Source organism: Pleurodeles waltl, chromosome 1_1 (assembly GCF_031143425.1).
Source record: "Pleurodeles waltl isolate 20211129_DDA chromosome 1_1, aPleWal1.hap1.20221129, whole genome shotgun sequence".
In the NCBI taxonomy this organism is placed as follows: domain Eukaryota; kingdom Metazoa; phylum Chordata; class Amphibia; order Caudata; family Salamandridae; genus Pleurodeles; species Pleurodeles waltl.
In genome coordinates this window covers 745505357-745526255 of record NC_090436.1, presented here as the reverse complement: position 1 = coordinate 745526255, position 20899 = coordinate 745505357, and the positions used below count along the sequence as shown (strand labels likewise).

The 20899-nt window shown below is 49.8% G+C and overlaps 1 protein-coding gene across 1 annotated transcript in view; it reads right to left on the bottom strand.

The window, feature by feature from the left end:
- SHC3 (SHC adaptor protein 3) overlaps positions 1-20899 on the bottom strand; it is a 418135-nt gene that overhangs the window by 100736 nt on the left and 296500 nt on the right. The window contains exon 5 of the mRNA XM_069227563.1: positions 15049-15102. Within this exon, the coding sequence (XP_069083664.1) occupies positions 15049-15102 (54 nt within the window). The remainder of the gene's footprint in view (positions 1-15048; positions 15103-20899) is intronic.

Sequence of the window (20899 nt, the reverse complement as noted above, 5' to 3'; positions counted from 1 at the left end):
GGCCCAGCGGAGCGGTGCTTGAGAGGAAGGGCCCAGCGGAGCGGTGCTTGAGAGGAAGGGCCCAGCGGAGCGGTGCTTGAGAGGAAGGGCCCAGCGGAGCGGTGCTTGAGAGGAAGGGCCCAGCGGAGCGGTGCTTGAGACGGCGGGGCCCAGCGGAGCGGTGCTTGACAGGAAGGGCCCAGCGGAGCGGTGCTTGAAATGAAGGGCCCAGCGGAGCAGTGCTTGAGACGGCGGGGCCCAGCGGAGCGGTGCTTGACAGGAAGGGCCCAGCGGAGCGGTGCTTGAAATGAAGGGCCCAGCGGAGCGGTGCTTGAGACGGCGGGGCCCTGTTCAGCGGTACTCTTCTGCACCGCGGACCCTGTTCAGCGGTGCCTATCTCCACGGCGGGGCCCTGTTCAGCGGTACTCTTCTGCACCGCGGGCCCTGTTCAGCGGTGCCTATCTCCACAACGGGGCCCTGTTCAGCGGTGCTCTTCTGCACCGCGGGCCCTGTTCAGCGGTGCCTATCTCCACGGCGGGGCCCTGTTCAGCGGTGCTCTTCTGCACCGCGGGCCCCGTTCAGCGGTGCCTATCTCCACGGCGGGGCCCTGTTCAGCGGTGCTCTTCTGCACCGCGGGCCCCGTTCAGCGGTGCCTATCTCCACGGCGGGGCCCTGTTCAGCGGTGCTCTTCTGCACCGCGGGCCCCGTTCAGCGGTGCCTATCTCCACGGCGGGGCCCTGTTCAGCGGTGCTCTTCTGCACCGCGGGCCCCGTTCAGCGGTGCCTATCTCCACGGCGGGGCCCTGTTCAGCGGTGCTCTTCTGCACCGCGGGCCCCGTTCAGCGGTGCCTATCTCCACGGCGGGGCCCTGTTCAGCGGTACTCTTCTGCACCGCGGGCCCCGTTCAGCGGTGCCTATCTCCACGGCGGGGCCCTGTTCAGCGGTACTCTTCTGCACCGCGGGCCCTGTTCAGCGGTGCCTATCTCCACGGCGGGGCCCTGTTCAGCGGTGCTCTTCTGCACCGCGGGCCCTGTTCAGGGGTGCCCATCCAGCAGGTCAAGGGAGCCAGACCTGGCCTGGACTCCCTGTTCAGTCGCCCTCGGACCGTGACGTTTCTGGACCCTTCGGGGACGGACTCCTGGCCTCCTTAGTGTCCTCCTTCCCAGCTGGGATGTGGCATGTGGGGTCCACCTTCTCCGCGCTCCTGCTGCCCTTCCGCTCCTTTGATGGGGCTCTCGGGCCCTTGCCTCCCCCAGATGGTGTGGGTGGTGAAGTGGCCGCACATTGCTCCTTGGGGGCAGCCCTGTCGGTCCTCGCACGGCGGTCCTTGGTTTTGCGGGTCCTCTTGCCGGGGGGGGGCTGGACGCGTCCTTGCTGCTGATCGATGTGTCACTGCTGGCAAAGGGTGGGCTCCAGAACCCAGGCACAACAGTGACACCCGAAGCTGGGCTGGTGGTGGCTGCGGTGCTCTTGGGACTCTTTGAAGATGGATGGGGGAGGTCATCGGGGGGAAAGAGGTTAAGGTTAGCCAGGAAAAGTTTTTTAGGGCCAAGGTAAAGGGTAGGAGAAGTGGAGATGGAAGTGGAGGTAGAGGAGGTGGTTGTAGGAGAGTCAGGTGTGCTTTCATTGGGTGAAGGTGCTGGTGCTGTAGGCTGTCGTGAGGTGGATGGCTGTTGGGTGGGTGGCTGCCTGCGTTTGTGTGTCTTGGAAGAGGGGGTGACAGACACAGTGGGAGAGGACACAGGGGACGTGTACATGGCAGTGGGGGTGGTGACTGCACGAGTGTGGACTGTACTGGAGGGTGAGGTGGTGATGGAAGCACTGGCTGATGTTGGGGTGCATGCAGGTGTGAGTGTAGACGTCACAGGGAGGGAGGAGGGAGACGAGGAGGAGGGGGACACAGGGGTGGCAGTGGCTGTTGGCATGTCTGCATCTGGGTGTTGCTCGGGTGAGTGTTTGCGGGATCTGTGGTGCTTGTGTTTGGATGAGCTGCTCTTGGGTGTTGAGGTGTGTGCAGGCTGGTCTGATGGTGTGGATGGGATAGGCTGAGGAACAGGAGACAGAGACAGGCTGGAGGCAGTCAGAAGAGGGAGGCTGGAAACAGGGACAATGGCTGCCGTCAGTGCTGAGGCCAGAGCAGTGAACGCTCGTTGATGGGCAGCCTGACCCGAATGAATGCCCTCCAGGTACGCATTGCTCTGTTGCACCTCCCTTTGCACACCCTGGATGGCATTCAGAAGGGTTGTCTGCCCAACAATGAGCGTCCTTACCAGGTCAATGAGCTCCGCACTGAGGGCAGCAGGGGCAACAGGGGCAGGGGCTGAGGTGCCTGGGGCGAAGGAGACTCGCGCCTTCCTGGGCGAACCGGCACGGAGCGAAGACTGAGGGGCTGCTGGGAGGGCGGGGCTGGTGCGCTGGGTGGCGGCTGTACCTGTAGAGGCGGGGGGCACGGATGTTGCCGCCACCCCTAGGGAGCTCCCATCCGAGGACGTGTCGCTTTCGCTGCTCTCACCAGCGGTCCCCGTCGTGGTGCTCCCCTCGCCCTCCGGATCACTGGTGCCCTCGGTGTCTGTTCCTGGGCCCACCGGGGCCTTGTGTCCTGCAGCTCCCTCGTGCTCCGATGCCATATCTCCTCCGCCTGATGATGCTAATGCACACATGCACAAGAAGATGAAGAGAAAGGGTGGGGGGAGAAAAAAGAAGACCAGGTTGAGTGCATGCAATGTCAACACCGTTGGCGGAGAGGACAGACACAGGTGCCTAATGCACTAAGCCGCGCATTCGGGGTACACTACTCAGTACTACTGACTAAGACAACAGGCCAAGAGACGTCAAACGCGCACATGGGAGATGCTGGACCTTCAAGGGCTGTACTTGTCACCCTACAGAGGTGGGGGCCGGGGGCACAGGGCCATGCCTAAGGGAGAGGACTACACTACAGAAAGCGCCCTGGCCTAATGTCACCCACAGCCCTCCTCCCCCACCCAGACGCCTCCACTGCGCAGAAAGATAGGAGAATGTGCTGATACTCACCCCCTTGTGTCTGCTGTGATGTCTTAAAGCGCCCATCCAATTCAGGGTAGGCCACCGCCAGGATCCGGGACATCAGGGGGGTCATGGTGCGACTGGCACCCCTCCTAGGTTGGGAGGCCATCCCCAGCAGTGTTTCTGCGGTCTTCCTTGTTCCGCGGCGGATGTCCTCCCACCTCTTGCGGCAGTGGGTGCCCCGTCTGTTGTGGACCCCCAAGGTCCGGACTTCCTTGGCGATGGCACGCCAAATCTCGATCTTCTGATGGGCGCTGACCTATTAGACATGTACAGGGTGGAAAGGAGGAAATCATCAATGGCCTGCATGTTAGATGTAATTGGCCCCCCCCCACCCACTTTGCCATATGGCACATGCTCTCATCTGTCGGGCGTTGCACTCCTCATTCGCCCCCCACCCCACCAACTTACATCCACCCCAATCCACACAGGCATAGCCCATTCCATTAGCACTCGGGGTACTCACTTGTTGGTCTGGAGGACCGTAGAGTAGCGCATACTGGGGGAGGACCCCATCCACGAGCTTGTCCAATTCTTCAGACGTGAAGGCAGGGGCCCTTTCCCCAGTCACAGCAGCCATTGTATCTTCCAGACCGAGGTCACAGCAGCACTTGCAGTATAGGTCCTCTCCTGTGGATGATCAGGTCTCGAGTGATTAAGCAGATAGAAAATGGCGGTCACGTCCTCGGCGGTGCGTACCGCGGCGGTGCGTACCGCGACCGCCGGCGCACTTCGTTATTGGCTCCTGAAACCCATAGGCTTCAATGTTAACCAATGCGGCTTTGCGCCGCGGTCTTCGACCGCCTACCGCCACGGTGTGCCACGCCAGCGCAGTGACCTCACATCCCATTGTCCCACTTCACAGGTCAGGCAGCCGCCATTTCAAGGGCCCACATGGCTTAATTTTGACTGCGACACACAGGCCTAGGCCTTGCATTGCCACACATACACGCCTTTCAACCCATTGCCATTCTTTAACTGTGCAAGCTGTCTGTACGTACCTGTGGTTTGGCTGACTCTGTGCTCCATGTTGTCCTTCCTAGGCACCGTCCGCTGGGACTTGGGATGAGAAGGAGGAATCCTCGCGTGTACCGACCGCTGGTGGACCTGTCGACAATGGAAGAACGCCATATAATCCTTCGATACCGACTTGACCGTGCCACTATCCATGAACTGTGTGCCCAGCTGGAGCCAGCCCTGATGTCCCCCATCCGCCAACCCACAGGGATTCCCCCTCTGGTGCAGGTTTTGTCAGTCCTCCATTTTTTGGCCAGTGGGTCATTCCAGACCACAGTGGCCATGTCATCTGGAATGTCTCAGCCTATGTTTTCAAAGATTTTGAGCAGAGTGTTGTCTGCCCTGATGAAACTCATGCGGAGCTACATCATTTTCCCCGAGGAGGGTGACTTGCCCACAGTGAAGGGTGATTTCTATGCCCTTGGACATATCCCCAACATCATTGGTGCCATTGATGGGACCCATGTGGCTTTGGTACCCCCAAAAGACGATGAGCAGGTGTACCGAAACAGAAAGAATTATCATTCGATGAATGTCCAGGTGGTCTGTTTGGCTGACCAGTACATCTCCCATGTAAATGCCAAGTTCCCAGGGTCAGTGCATGACGCGTATGTGATGCGAAATAGCAGCATCCCCTATGTGATGGAGCAGCTACAGAGACAACGTGTGTGGCTAATAGGTGACTCTGGTTACCCCAACCTGCCGTGGCTACTGACCCCAGTAAGGAATCCCCGGACAAGGGCAGAGGAACGCTACAATGAGGCCCATGGGCGTACAAGGAGGGTGATTGAGCGAACCTTTGGCCTCCTGAAGGCCAGGTTTAGGTGCCTGCATATGACTGGTGGATCCCTAATGTACTCACCAAAGAAGGTGTGCCATATCATCGTGGCGTGCTGTATGCTTCACAACCTGGCTTTGCGACGCCAGGTGCCTTTCCTGCAGGAGGATGGTCCAGATGGTGGTGTTGTAGAAGCCGTGGAGCCTGTGGAGAGTGAAGAGGAGGAAGACTTTGAGGACGACACAGACAATAGGGACAGAGTGATACAACAGTATTTCCAGTAACACCCAGGTAAGAATCACCCACGCCATTTCACAATTGCTTCTAGCCTCCTGCATCTGTACTTTCTGTAGTTCCCCACAGATGTTTTTTATTAATTTATGCCTTTCCCTTCCCTTCTCAGTGCTGTCTGACTCAGTACCTGACTTCTGCTTGGTTCGCCCATGAAATACAGCGTATTGACATTGGTATGTTGTCATGACTAATTGACAGAACAGAAATTGAACAGTAATATGTTATCCCTTTGTTAATAATACAGCATGACTCAAAACAGGTTTGTGTGCAAAATGTGATTTATTTACAGTGCTAGATACCGGTACATGTGATTCTAAGGGTGATGGGTGGGGGTGGAGGAATATCCATGGCAGAGTCCAGTTCTCAGTCTCACAGGTGCATTGTTCTTTTGCCTGTGGAAGGATGGAGCATAGGCAGTTCATGGTTGGACAGGGTGGCAATGTGGGACAGTGGGAAGACTTGAGGGGGTATGTCCTGCTGGCGGGGGTCTTGACATCCTACTCTGTCTTTTTCTTTGGTCTCAGGCTCCTCTTACGGGGTGGTTGTTCTTCAGCAGGAGGTGGGGTTCTGGGGGGCTGTCGAGGTGTTGGGACCTCCTGTCCACTAGCGCCGGCGGAGGTGGTAGGCTGTTCCTGGTCCGGCCTAGTGACAGGGGCCCTGTGTGGTGCACCATGGTCCCGCAACGCGTCCTCTATCCTGTGGAGGGCCAGGACGATGGTCCCCATTGCAGTCCCGATGATTCTCAGCTCCTCCATGAAGCCCATGTAACGTTCCTCCTGCTGTGCCTGGATCTCAGTGAACCTGGCCAGTACCGTCGCCATCGTTTCTTGGGAGTGGTGGTAGGCCCCCATGAGGGTGGTGAGGGCCTCTTGGAGAGTGGGTTCCCTGGGCCTCTCCTCCCCCCCCTGTCGCACAGCAGCCCTCCGAGCTGCCCGGTTTCCCCCGGCCTCTGTCCCCTGGCCGGTGTGCCCGCTCCCACTGCCCCCAGGTCCCTGTTGTTGTTGGGGTGTCGGGTTAGCCTGGGTGCCCTGTAGTGGCAGACACACCGCTGATTGAGCTGTCCTAGAGACAGAGGCATGGGCCCGCTGGGTGGGAGCTGTGCTGGTGTCGGCAGAGGGGGTCGGGTCTGGTGTGGCCTGTGTCTGGGTGAGGGGAACCGACTGCCCAGAGGTCCCCGATGGTCCGGGCTGGTCATCAGGTTCACTGTCGACAGAGCTGCTATCCTCAGTGTGGGCCTGTTCCGATGGTGGGATGGACACTTCTGGACCCTCCTGGCTGGTGTGTTGTCGTTCGGGTCCTGCATGAGGTAAGAGAGTTTGGTTATTGTTTCTGTGTGTGCAATAGCATGCGTGTTGTGGGTGCCCTTGTCCCCCAGTGCAGGCATTCCCTGGAGGGAGGTGTTGTGAGGGTATTTAGTGGGGGGGAGGGGTTAGTGCAGTGGTCATGCTTAGGTGATGGGTGCCCATGGTTTGTGTTGGCATGCAGGAGTTGGTGTTGGGATGGGTGGGTTGTGCTGGTGAGACATTGTCAGGAAGGATGTGTGCTGGGGGGTTGGGGGTGAGGGTGGGGGTGTGGGTTGGCATGCTGGTGGGGTGTGGGGGATATAGTAGTTGAGATGGGACTTACCAGAGTCCATTCCTCCGGCTACTCCTGCGAGGCCCTGAGGATGCAGGATGGTCAAGACCTCTTGCTCCCACGATGTAAATTCGGGAGGGGTGGGTGGGGGTCCGCCGCCAGTCTTCTGGACCGCGATGTTGTGCCTGGAGACCATCGACCGGACCTTCCCCCGTAGGTCGTTCCATCTTTTGCGGATGTCCTCCCTATTCCTGGGATGCTGTCCCACCGCGTTGACCCTGTCCACGATCCGCTGCCATAGCTCCGCCTTCCTGGCTATACTGGTGTGCTGCACCTGCGAGCCGAAGAGCTGGGGTTCCACTCTTAGGATTTCCTCCACCATGACCCGGAGTTCTTGGTCCGAAAATCGTGGATGCCTTTGGGGTGCCATGGGGTGGTGTGGGTGAGGTGTGGGGTGGTGTATGTGATGAGGAGTGTGTTGGTGAGTGGTGCTTTGTGCTACTATGTGGTGTGTGTGATGGTGTAGTGTGCCTCAGTGTGTCTTGCTTTGGATTGTCTGCTGTGTCTCTCTCTCCTTCTCTCAGTAATTGGGGTCGCAGGGGTTTGTGGGTGATGTGGGTGTGTGTTTTATAGTTGGTTGATTGTGTGGGAGTGGTGTGTGTATGTGTATCAGGTGTGTGTTTTTCAAATTGGCCAATGTGGCTGTGTTTTGGTGATGTGTGTGTATTCTGACCGCGGCGGTGTGTAGCGCCAATGGAATACCGCGTTTGAATGACCGCCGTGTAGATTCGTGGGTCGTAATGGCATGGGCGTATTTCTGTTGGCGTGACGGTGGAGGTTTGGTCATCTCCAGTTTATCGCTGCCCGCCAATGTGGCGAGCTGCAGTGGAGGACGGATTTTTGGAGGTTTGGCCGTTGTGGGTCAGAATGACCGTGGCGGTTGGCCGCGGCGGTGTTATGGCGGTCTTCTGACCGGCGGTAAGGGCATTTTACCGCCGAGGTCAGAATCACCCCCTTAGTCCTCATTAGAAAACAAAATGGACACAGTATCACAAGACTTAAATCTACTTAGAGAGGATCATCGTAAATTAATGGAGAGAGTAAAGACAACAGAGGATTCGTTAAATGAACTGAATCCAATGGCCGGGGACAATCATCAACAAATCAAACGACTGGATGCCGAGGTGAAGGTCCTCTGGCGACGTGCTGAAGAAGCAGAAGGTAGATCCCGGTGCAATAACATCTGCTTTCTAGGGTTTCCTGAGAAACTGGTAGAACAGTGCACTGAAATATTCCTGGAACAATGGCTGATCAAAGAAGTGCTGAACGCTGCACCTTTGAGGTTCTTCTCCGTGGAGTGAGTGCATAGAGTTCCCGGGTGACAACCGGCTCCAGGTCAACCGGCAAGACCACTGATAGAAGATTCCTGAATTATAGAGACCGGGATGCAATACTACAGCAGTTCCGCAACAAAGGTCCTTTCCGGTTTGAGGATGCCACCATTAATGCCTACCCAGACTTCACACAGGAGGTACAAAGACAGCGTAACTCCTTTGTGAAAATCAAGCAACGCCTCAGAGAACACGACATTAAATACGCCCTGTTGTTCCCTGCTAAACTGAGAGTAATAACAGATGACTGAACCCATGTGTTCACCTCCCCGGAAGACGCCTGGACGTGGATGCGCGCTAAAGGACTGGCTCAAACTCAGGAGGGCACAGGTGAGGGAGAGGAATGGCTTTCTTCATCATCACGTAGGCGAACTAGGAAACAGCCAAAGGGACAACCCACTGTGAAACAAGCTGAAGCCAAAAGGGCAAAAGTACTGAGGGAAGCATCACTACACTCACAGAACTCCTTTGAGGCATATGGGTAAACCCCATCGACAACACAGATTCCGACTCACTCAGCTCGGACTCCACGCTTTTGGGGGCGTCTATGGGCCCAAAACTTACCCCTAGATCAGCGGATGCACTGTGACTTAAAGAGGAGAGTTGGGCACCTCAATGGGTCTGAGCATCAGCCAGAACACTGGCGGAACACAAGCAAGAGACCGACGGAGCCATCCAGAGGACACAATTATTGTACATGAGTAATAAGCGATCGATTTTTCTTTTTTCGTTATTAGAATGTTTGATGGCGCTGTCTGCATTACCTGGAGTGATTACATACCTGAGAGCGCCCAAACACATACACACACAGGTTATTCCTGTCAATATCGCTCCCCCAAAGGTATTCATACGGATACAGTTTTACATAGGTAGTAGTGTGTGGGGTAGGATGTTACAAGTTTTATGTAGTTTGGAGGAGTTAGTTGGGGTGGGTGGGGAAGGGGAGTGTCGTAAGTTGCATGTTTTAGGTCAGGTTATAATGCGTACCCATGCGGAGCAACTCTTAGTCTTAATCTTTAACTTGAAAGCGATGATCTGGGTCTGGGAGGGCACGGACAACTGGAATGCGAAATATGCAGATACATCACACAATGACTCATGGCTCAAACTGTAAACCGCAACACGTACAGCTATGAGATAGCCACATGGAATGTAAGGGGATTGGGCACGCCAGGCAAAAGATCTCGGGTACTAGCCCGGCTAGACGCCAAGGTTTTCATATTGCCATCCTTCAAGAAACACATTATTGGAGACTGATCTACAAGAAATGCGGGGGAAATAGGGAGGACAGATTATAGGCACAACATACTCCGCCTACGCTAGAGGAGTACTGGTGTGGATAGCAAGTGGGGTCCCATATGTCCAAACCACGCACAGGATAGATCAAGGCGGTAGATACGTGGTAATAGAGGGACAACTAGATGGGAAAGAGCTTACAATAACAGGGATTTACGCCCCTAACAGCGCGACATCTGAGTTTCTGGGTACGCTCACACCAGCATTACTAGTAAACCCCGAAGCCCCGACCATCTGGGGTGGAGACTTTAATAGCACACCGGAAGTGTCACTAGACAGGTCAAATACACCCCAGAGAGGACTGTCGAATAGAAACGCCACAGGCCCATTGGTGACATGGGCGGGCGATATGAGATTATACGACTTATGGCGCTTGAAACACCCAGAACAGAGAGAATTTTCATTCTATTCAATACCCCACAAGGTACATACCAGAATAGATATAATATGGGGAACCCTTAGTATATGCCCACTGATCAAGAAGATAGAATATTTGGCCAAAACTTTGTCAGATCACTCTCCGCTGAAATTATCTCTAGACTGGGGCAGACAAAGTTCAGCAATTACTGCCTGGCAGCTGCAGGTGGAGGCACTCCTAGACCAGGCGTTTGCAGAGGGACTGAACACAAAAGTGAGACAATATTGGGAAATAAATAAAGACACCACAGATACAAGAGCGATAGAGTGGGACGCACACAAGGCAGTCGTTAGAGGGCATTGCATTTCAACCAGTTGGGGGGTGAGACGCACCTTCCGAGTGGAGGTCAGCAAAATGGAAAAGGAGTTGAGGGAATTGGAGAATGCAGTGGCACAAAGCGGAATACCATACTCAGCGCTAAAAGAGGCGCGCACAAAATATAATGAAGCGGACCTACGTCTCCGTCGGTATGACTATAAATACTATCTGATGCTCTTACAAACAGAGGGAGACAGATCGGGAGGTTGCTGCCATGGCTTCTTAGTGAGAACCGTCAGCAGACCCCCATAGGCACTATACGGCTAGATGGGGGTAGAATGGTTAATACTCAAAAAGAGATCAATGGGGCATTTAAGGATTATTACACAAACCTATATACTATACGCACAGAATGTTCTGCCCAACAACTGAGAGCCTTCCTCGCTGGGGCACCACTGGCACGATTGTCGCAGGCAGATATGGAGACGCTGGAGGCTCCTTTAAGAATGGAAGAATTGGAGTTGGTTCTAACACAATTGCCTAAAAACAAGGCACCAGGAATAGATGGCCTGCCAATCGAATACTATACCTCTTGCTCAAAGCACTTAAAACCCCACTTGCTGCAGGTATTTGAGGAGGCATGGACTCGCAAGCTACTGACCCCAACACAGAGAGAGGCCATGATAGTGGTTTTACCTAAGCAGGGACGTGACCCCACTGACGTCAAATCATACAGACCACTTTCGCTTCTCAACCTGGATTGTAAAATTCTGGGTGAAATACTGGCTAATAGGATAGCTCCTATTATACACACTTTAATTCATGAAGATCAGAATGGATTCATTCCAAAACGAAATACATTCTTAAATATCCGGAGGCTGTTGAGTGTAATGGGAGATACCCCTTCAGAGGCGGTAGATGAAGTGGTATTGTCGCTGGATATTGAAAAGGCATTCGATACATTAGGGTGTGACTTCCTGTTTGTCACAATGCAGGACATGGGATTTGGCCCCAATTATATACAGTGGGTACAGACATTGTATGCTAATCCTAAAGCCAGGGTGAGGACGGGAGGGGTAATTTCCGACAGTTTCCCGGTTGGAAGAGGCACAAGACAGGGTTGCCCCCTGTCTCCCTTACTATTCGCTATTGCAATGGAACCTCTGGCGACCCAACTGCGAGCCATGAAAGATAGATGGGGAATAATTAGAAATGGGACACACCATATAATATCATTATACGCAGATGATGCCTTGATATATGTGCGGATGGGAGCCGATATCCTCAGTGATCTCCCTACTGAATGAATACGGTGAAATATCAGGACTCGTGGTAAACTGGGAAAAATCATGTGCGTTTCCACTGTCCCCTTGGTCTCCGGAGAGAAAAGAGTTAGCCCCTAGAGGACATCTGAAGTGGTGTTTCGACACATTCAAATACCTAGGGATATATATCTATCACAAAACCGAGGATCTTAGAGATGGGAACCTAGGGCGTGCCCTAAATTGAATGAAGGGGTCGCTGCAATTCTGGAGTTCACTGCCACTCTCACTGTTGGGCAGGGTGGCAGTGGCGAATATGCTGCTTCTGCCCCGGCTTTTATATTACTTTGCGGCATTACCAGTCAAAGTCCCTAAGAGTTTCTTTCGGAAACTAAACTCAGTACTACTGAAACTTATATGGGGAGAGGGCAGGCCACGAGTGGCACTTGCCACACTGCAAAGACCAATTAGCGAGGGAGGACTGGGTGCCCCTAATTTTGAATTATATTGTGCGGCCGCGCAAATACAGTGGATTCTGAACTGGATAGACAGACCTACCCTGGAAGAATCTACATGGATGTCAGCGCAGCTGCGGGGAGTGCCATTAGTCACATGGCTAATGAACAAAACAGCGAAAAGGGCGCCTGATAATTTATTAATGGCATCAGCACATGAGTGTTGGAAGAGATACTTACTGAAGGAGCGCGGGGGACTCCCTTACTCACCGCTTATACCCCTGGGACAGATCCCTGGGTGGGCGAGGGTGCCGGGAACACACTCGCTCCTAGCTTGGACAGAGGCGGGCATTCTGACAATAGGAGATTGTTTCGAAGAGGGGAAATTGTCATTTAAATCCATACAAGCCCTCACGTCATGGAGCTCAGGGCAATTTATAGCCTATTACGCCATTTGTCAGTTAATTAAAAAGACATGGATGGCTGGAAACCTGGAACCAGAGATATCACCCATATTACATCATATGCTGCAATATGACAATCAAACAAAAGTTGTAACAAACTTATATAAAACCCTGAACAAGCGTCCTGAACCCATACTGGAGAATGTAAGGGAAAGATGGAATGTGGTCCTGTGATACCTGGGAATCATTAGTAACTAAACTAGAGCCAAAAAGTGATGAGCGACCACCATGAACGCAACAATTGTATACGAACAGTGTAGGGGTAGACCTTGCCCTCCTTTAAATACACACAGGTGTTAGATACACACCTGCCAATAACAGACACGCAAGAGTAGATGTACATCGATTCTGTAACTTGCGGGGAAGTTACGTAACAAAGCGAGCAGGGAGTCAGACATGCAAGGGTCAGGCCAGGCGAGACTATAATTAAACAGATGTGCTGTCAGATCACATAAAGGGAAGCTCAAGCTGAGTATTATTCAAGAGTCTCGAAGCATAATATAGCCGCACTACTCAACAGAATTAATATTAATATAACAGCCCTCACCTTCACAGACACAATTTGTGACAAGAGGAAAATCCGCAGACAAGATGTTGAAATGTTAATACTTCAAGAATGATGTTTCGAGAATTAGGGACCCACCGCATTAGTTATATATTCGGAGAGAGGTAACCAGACCTAAATTGTTTTTGCTTTGGTTTTTACTTTTTGAATGTAACATGTTAATAAGGACCAAACAATTATTTTTATTGTACAAATAGATTCACCGCATGTATGGTCTGTATAAAAAATAAAAAAAGCAGCACTCCACTCTGGAAATTGTTCCAGCACCGCTGCTACTTTACGTCAAATGAGAGAGTTGCTCCTTCCACTGTTACTTCTTGGGTGGAAATAAATTGTCATTTTCTCAAATCTTACCACCCTCATCTGAAAATTCCCTCTATAAATGTAAGATGGTTTAAAAAAAAAAAAAGTTAGGGCACATTCGAAAAAATGCTAGCACAGACCAGATTTTAAACAGCTGACCTAAATATTGCTATGTGTAAATATCATAAAGCGATAAGATTTTTGCCCTCTTAAAAGGAACAATAAAGAAGGTGGGGGCATCCTCTGCTTAGGTAAAGACTGCTAAATTATGTAACAGCTCGTGGCATGAGTGAAAATGCTGCACATGGATGACAAAACGGTATTCCAAACCATGGAGGCACATCCAGAAAACAATTTTTTTAAAGTATATTTTTGTTGAATATAAGAATTTACAACAAGAGAAGGTCCAAACAGCGAAATAGATGGCTTCGCCGAGAGGCCTTCAACTTCATTGCTAAAGAGTGTGAATGTCTGGGGTGTAAAGGTGTGTGAACCGAGCAGGAAAGCTTACATATTACCCTCCCTCAAAAGGTAGCCGGTCAAGTGAATGACCTATAGGGCTGATGCTCCAAGAGTGAGCAATTTAAGGAAGGTTTAAGTGGGTACAGGTGGATTTTACAATCTGGATAGAAAGAGTGCCCCTGTCACTTCTTTAAAATCATGTTGGGGGAGAAAGGTGTGGTTCCCTGAATCTAATGAAGCTGATGGTTGGCACGTTTAGGCAAGAGTCTAAAATGAATCCCAGTAATTTAATTCTGCCAATAATGGATTACCTAGGACTTTACTAGAATCAAGCCATTCAACAACATGGGACTGGCAAGTTTGTGAGGCATTGCGAATTTCCATTTTGTTGCCATTGAATTTAAAAAGTTTGCTAATTATCCAGGCTTGAATGTTTTCAAGTGTAGTAGCCACTAGAGAAGCATCCTCAGTTTTCCTAGCAGTTCAAGGTAAATATTGAAAACTACGGAACAGTTTGACATGAAGCCAGAGTCTCTATATCCGTTTTTAGAACAAAGAGAGTCCTAATATATATTCAATCTGCTGTGCAGGAAGACCTCATTATTAAATTGCTTCTTTAACATCAATCTACATGAATAGTGTTGACATAACAGAAGGAACTGGGAGGAGGAACTGAATGTTTATTTTAGGAGCAGTGTTTGTAATTGCTAACTATGCAAAATATACTGATCCTGACAAGTGGTTCATTTGGCCCAGGAGCTGTTTGCCTTGCAGTAAAAGATAGATTGCTCCCACCTAATAGTAAAGTGTTGAAAAGCGGTTGACGTATGGGAAACTTGTTGAAATAAACAGGATTCTGTACAAGAATCTAATACCAGAGAAACAATTGGTTATCTTCGATGGTCTAGACACCAGTGCAGGACGAAGCTAGCCGGCAAGATTGCTGCTCATGAAGGAGATTGTGGTGGGTAACGCATCTACTCTTAGACATATGAAGAATAAGCTATCTGTTGACGGACAGTCTTGAATTGGCAAATCAGGCAAGACATTTTTTAGCCTTCTGTGCTTTAGATTATTTGACACATCATTGTGCTCCTAAGCCTCAGCTTCTCCTCTCCTTCCTTCCCCTCTTCACTCGTCATTTTACCTGGTGCACATGCAAACTTGGTGAAACTGGTTGCAGAGTTTCTAGACCAAGTAATTTCAAGTCAAGAAACACTAGACCATTCTTAGCTGCCTAAAATGGGAAGGCTCAACCCACGAGATATTGCTCTGGACAATTCATAAGGAGGACATATGAAGGCTTCAAAAACAGGTTTTGCGGAGTCACTGACTACAGTGGCCATGGACAGTGGAATTGTACAAATATTGATGAGTTTTCTAACCTTTCAACTTTCTATCCTGACATTTCAAACCAGAGCATTAACTTCTGCTACAATTCCAAGCAGAATTTCAGTGTTAATAAAAACATGCAAGCAAGATCTTACCGGATCACCTCCGGAGGCAAAGGAAATAGATTGCATGTGATGGTTTGCTATTATCTGTCCAAAAAACAAGAAAAGAAAAACAAGGCATCAATAAGCGATCACGTTATAATATATTTGAAAGCCATAACCTTTTAAAATAATGCCATATTCAGTACAAACATCTTTCTCAGTCCTTTATTAAAAAAATAATTTCTTCAGCTTATGATATCATACTCTAAGACAGAATCATACCTTCTAACCTTACTTCCAAATGTTGCACATCTAGACATGACTGTACTATTTTAAGTACAAAATGTTTTTATTAATTAACATTACGAAATGGAGTACACTAAATATATGCAGTAATTGCCACTGTCATTAGCAGTCTTGTCCAATAGCCAAAATGCAGTTTTTCCTAAAATGGGCCTTGCCTTATTACCACCCTTGCCAACCATTCCTTTTGTCAGTAAACTAGCTGGTGTGATAATTCCTTGAGCAAATTGGCACGATAGTCATTATTATCTCACAGAAATCCTGAAATATGTCTAAGAAATCTAAGGGTCTGGTTTAAATGTTGCTGGAGTTCCCTCCCCAGCCAATAAGATGGTCCGCCCACCCAATTAAAATCGGGGAGACAATAGGTTTGACGACGGCAGAGACTACTCTATCTCTGCCTTGATCAAATCCCTCTGACGGTCCAACAGAGTAAGGATTGTCAGAGGTTTGGCTACATATCTGCCCATCTAATCTAGACGGGCAGACATACAGACGTTTTTCAATGCTCGTCACCGCCAGGAAGAGACAAATGATAAGGGACTTTTTTTTTTCAAAAAGAAAATCCTGCGTTGGGATTTTCATTCTGAAAAACTAACCATTGTAAGTTTGCCATACGGCAAACTTAGAGTGCACTGAGCGGAACCCCCATCATGGCAGTTTCTGCCAATGCTGAAAATGTCTGCTGGGACAACGGACATGTCTATATTTGGTGGGCGACATCTTTGTCAGAGCCACATAGTCATTTACTCCCTAGCCCTGGTGGAGAAACTGGCCACCCGTCAATATATAAATTGGGCCCTTGGTCTAAACCATGTCTGGATGTGTCTGTTCTAGATTCATTCGCATATTAATTTTCTGTTGTGTATTTCTAGTCCTTTATCGACTATTAAAGGGCCAGATTTTTTAAAGTAAGTGAAGGTGCCTTTTCAGGTAAATCCTTCCACTTTGCTGTACTTCAAAATCATCTGTAATATACATTTTGTTCTTGTTTTTAAACAAAGCTAATAATCTCATATCTGAGTTGATTTAGGGTGATTATAAATACCTGCATAGGTTATCTTGAATTTTTTTCCTTTTGTGGTAATGATATTTTCTATGGATATTGTTGGATAGTTACAATACTTGAAAATTGAGTAGGGCTACATTAGATCTGCACAATTAGATATGTAGTACCAAGGAGATTGTATTTAAAACCTTTGAGCTGGATTTACTACTAGTTATCAACCTGTCACAAAGATGATTCTCCTTTTAAAATTATAAATAAATGGTGGGCGGAGCAGATATCTGGCTGAGGGGATATATTATGCATGTTGATGTATAAGGTGAACTTAGAGACCAACTAAAGACCAATGCAATAATTCAGCATGTGGAAGCTATACTGTTGTTGTAGGGCCTGTGCTTAGTCTCCATTTTGGATTTCCTTTGTAACTTGACATCATTTTCTAGTGTGATATTAACATGCTTTCATTAACGCCCAATTTGCACGTATTTATTCTTCATAGGCATTGTTGCCCTGTAGTCTGCACATTCAATTCCAGGGTCATACAATCAGAATGAGATGCCCTTTTTGTATTTTTCTGTGCTCGTAGGAGACAACTCTTTCACTCTAGACAAACTAAAGAAGCTTTTCTACACCTCTACCACAGTATGATGAGGAAAGTTTTGTATATAGGTGAGAGGAGCAGTTCATGCTGAGGTTATCATGGAACAGTTGTGCGCTGTGCCTGAGATGAATGTCTACTGACTCCGAGCTTCTTACAGAGAAGGAAGATAGCCTGTACACTTAGACGGATGCAGCAATAATTGCACTGAGACTGGCTTTCTGAAATTTAGGCCATCATTATGAACTTGGCGGTTCAGACAGCCATGCCAGCAGAAAAGACCACCACCGGCATGGCTGTCCGAACCGCCATATTATTAACAGAGGGAGGGCCGCCTGTGGCGGCCCTCTGCCACCGCCAGGCTACCGCCGACAGGCAGCCTGACGATGGAGGATTACATGATCCGACAGGGCAGCGCTGCAAGCAGCACTGCCCTCTGGATAATGTACCCTGTTTCCCCCAGCCTTTCTCTGGCGGGTTACCCTGCCAGGGAAAGACTGGCAGAAGGGGTGCTCCGAGGCCCCCCTGGGGGCCCCTGCACTGCCCATGCACTTGGCATGGGCACTGCAGGGGCCCCCGTGCAGTGCCCCGTCGCGCAGGTCACTGCCCGATTTACGGTCAGTGATCTGCGCGATGGGTGTTGCTGCACCCGCCACATAGTAGCATTGGCGGCGGCTCCATGGGGAGCCATCAGCAATTTCCTGGCCCTGCATTCTGCTGGGCCGGCGGGCGGAAACAATGTCGGGGCGGAGTCTCAGGGGGGCTGGCCGTCTATAGAAAGACCGCCAGCATGGAAAGACCATCAGCATAAACACGGCGGTGTTTGCCGCCGTGTAAGACCATCCCAAAAGGACTGAGAGAGGGTACCTACGCTATGCTCTCTTTAGTGTATAGGTATTAGTGACAGATAGGAGTAACACTAGTAACAAATAAAATGCTTGAATTGTTTGTATTTTTCACCATTCTGATAATGCTTATTACATTGTTGTGTCTCATCTGCTTAATAATCTCAGCTCATGTTTTCATTACAGGAATTATGACTCTACAATAAATTTTTGAAAATGTTTTTGGGTATCTTTTCTTGTTGATACTTTGGGTATGCAAAAGTAATGAGCAAAAGGGTTAAACCAGTTTCAGTGAATACATTGGGAGTTAGAGTGGTCATGTTTGAGGTCACCAATGACTTGTATAACCCTGAAAGGTTAGGGGTTTAGATGTGGTACTGTGAGCTAGTCTAATAAACCAACATTTACTGATGACTTAGGTAGACGTAGGCGCTTATTTACAAGCCCCTTGCACCGCCGGTGCGTAACTTTTTATGACGCTCCGGCAGTACAGAGTGCAGACCCATTTCTACAATGCCATGCAAAGCTACTTTGCGTGGCTTTTCATGATCTCATAGATATCGTGTAAAGCAAAGCAGTGTAAGTCGCTGCACTGCCTTACACTGCATAGGGGAGGGGGTTCCAAGGGCATTGAAGTGAGATTTCCCATGCAACACCCATGGTTTTTGACGCATTCCTAGATTTACAAGCATCTGTAAACCTGGGAATGTTTCAAAACTGTACGCCTCCCCAGGGGAGGCGTGATGAGCAGAAATATCTTTCAAAACATTACTACATACTACTGCAAATCGGTATTTGGAAGGGATGCCATAAACGCCCCATCCAAATACTGATTTGAAAGCGCAAATTGTGAGTCTGTAACAAGGTACCAAATCGGAATTTGCCTTTTGTACATTTCAATAAGCTTTTTTGCAATCAGTTCACCTGCTCTCTAACAAAAGCTCTGTACATCTGGTTCCAAATGCTCATTTTGCAAACCTACCTATTAGTAAATAGGTTGGTTAGCAAAATCACACTGGATTTGCAAAACACTGGTTTTCAACTTGCAACCACTTTTTTCAAATCCAATTTTCATACAGCTGGGCCCTTATCTAGTGACACCACCTGTTTTAGTGGTCAAGAAACATAGCTCTTCTTCCAATGCCAAATGAGAACAGATAATAGTACTGTGAGCCAAACCTCAATATCAGAGGTACATAAGGGGGAAGATGTACCTCTCCCACAAGGAGGATTAATGGAATTCCTTTTGAAGGGACACGCACAAAGGCCTACCAGATCCTGACTAGGGCCATGCAACAAATATCATACTTCCAAGGAACACACACAAGCTCTAGTGACTTCTTCACATTTATAGGATTAATGTAGCAGGAGGAGGGCTACACATGTGATCCCTTATTTCCTTCTAAAACCGGATCATTCTACCTACTGAATATCCTGGTCCCTCTTGCTTTGTAAAGTCTGAGCTCCTCACAGACACAGGGTTTGAAAGGTAGTCTTATGGGATGGGTAGTGTGCGGCCGATAGGGCTATAAATAGATAATACTTGAAGCAATGTCCAAGATAGGGATGTGGCACAAGACTGGCCCTGAAGGCTGACAAACAAGTAGGACATGCTATCTGATTGCCAGATACCAGACCTACTAAAAAGACTGGCTGCCTTATAGTGGTAATGCAGCATGTCTGTATGACCCCAGCAGGTCTTGGAAACTTCTTTCTTTGGAGTGGTTGAGGATTGGACAGCCACAGCGGAATACCATCCAGAGGTTCAGAAGAGTCCTAGGATCCATCAGTCCTATTCTTGGACTATAAAATGGTTTCTGTCCCAAAATCCAATAGGCAACATATAGGCCCTCATTACAACCTCGGCGGTCTTTGCAAAAGACCGCAGAGGCTGCGGGAGCCAGAATACCGCCAGTGCCGGCGGTACTTCTGGTTCCCTATTATGACTTTTCCGATGGGCCAGCGGACGGTAACAATGTTACCGTCCGCTGGCCCAGCAGAAAAGTCACATCAACATTGCTGCTGGCTCGTAATAGAGCCGGCGACAATGCTGATTTGCAGCGTGTACAGTAGCACCCATCGCACATTTCACTGCCTGCCGTTCGAGCAGTGAAATGTGCGATGGGGCTATGCCTGGGGGCCCCTGCACTGCCCATGCCAAGCGCATGGGCAGTGCAGGGGCCCCCAGGGGCACCCCGAGTCCCCTTACCACCAGCCTATCCATGTTGATGTCTACTGCCATGGAAAGGCTGGCAGTAAGGGGAGTCGAAATCCCCAGGGCAGCGATGCTTGCAGCGCTGCCCTGGTTGATTACGACCGCCGGGACCGCCATGGCGGTATACCGACAGTCCCGGCGGTGTTACCGGGGCGAAACCGCTGCGGTCATAATATGGTGACTAGTACCGCCAGCCTGTTGGCGGTACTAGCGCCACTATAGCCCTGGCGGTCACCGACCACCAGGGTTATAATGAGGGCCATAATGTTTATATGTATTGTTTGTAACTGCATGTGTGTTGATGGTGTTGTGTTGGTGATGTAGGTATATATTTTGACATTTTACATTATGCCAGCATTAATATTGTCTGTGTGGGCATTGCTACCTCCATTTGTAGGCTTGCATGCAGTGGTACCTTTATGTCTGTTGGCTTCTATGCATATCTCTATGTCTGCCTGCTCCTTTGTGTCCTTGGGTGTGAGCGCACCTACTTTTCCATGGGTTTGAGTGCCTAATGGTGTGCAAAGTTTCAAAGTCTCCCTGCTCACAACTTCGCAATGTTTTTTTTTAAACTTCAGGATGTTTACAAAGTGAAACCTATGTTTTTTTTTAAAGGGCTAGTTTGACATCCCTTAGTTGCAGCTGAATACCAGTCTTGCTGCTGCAAAGGTCTGCCGGCAGACTGGTGCTGCCTGTCACCAGTTCCTCTATCAACCCAGGCAACGGCACAGTCCCTCTTACCCTGTTTCCTTGCAGCATCTGCTCCCCTGCTATGCACTGCAGAGGACAAGAGGAGTCTCTTCGGACCACCACTCACCATGATGCCCATACCCCTGCAACATTATTCATATCTGCGGAAGGTGCATGCTCCCAGTATGGTTCTCTGTTGCATAATGTCTTGCTCACTGACATCCTGGAGCATTAAATGTTACTGC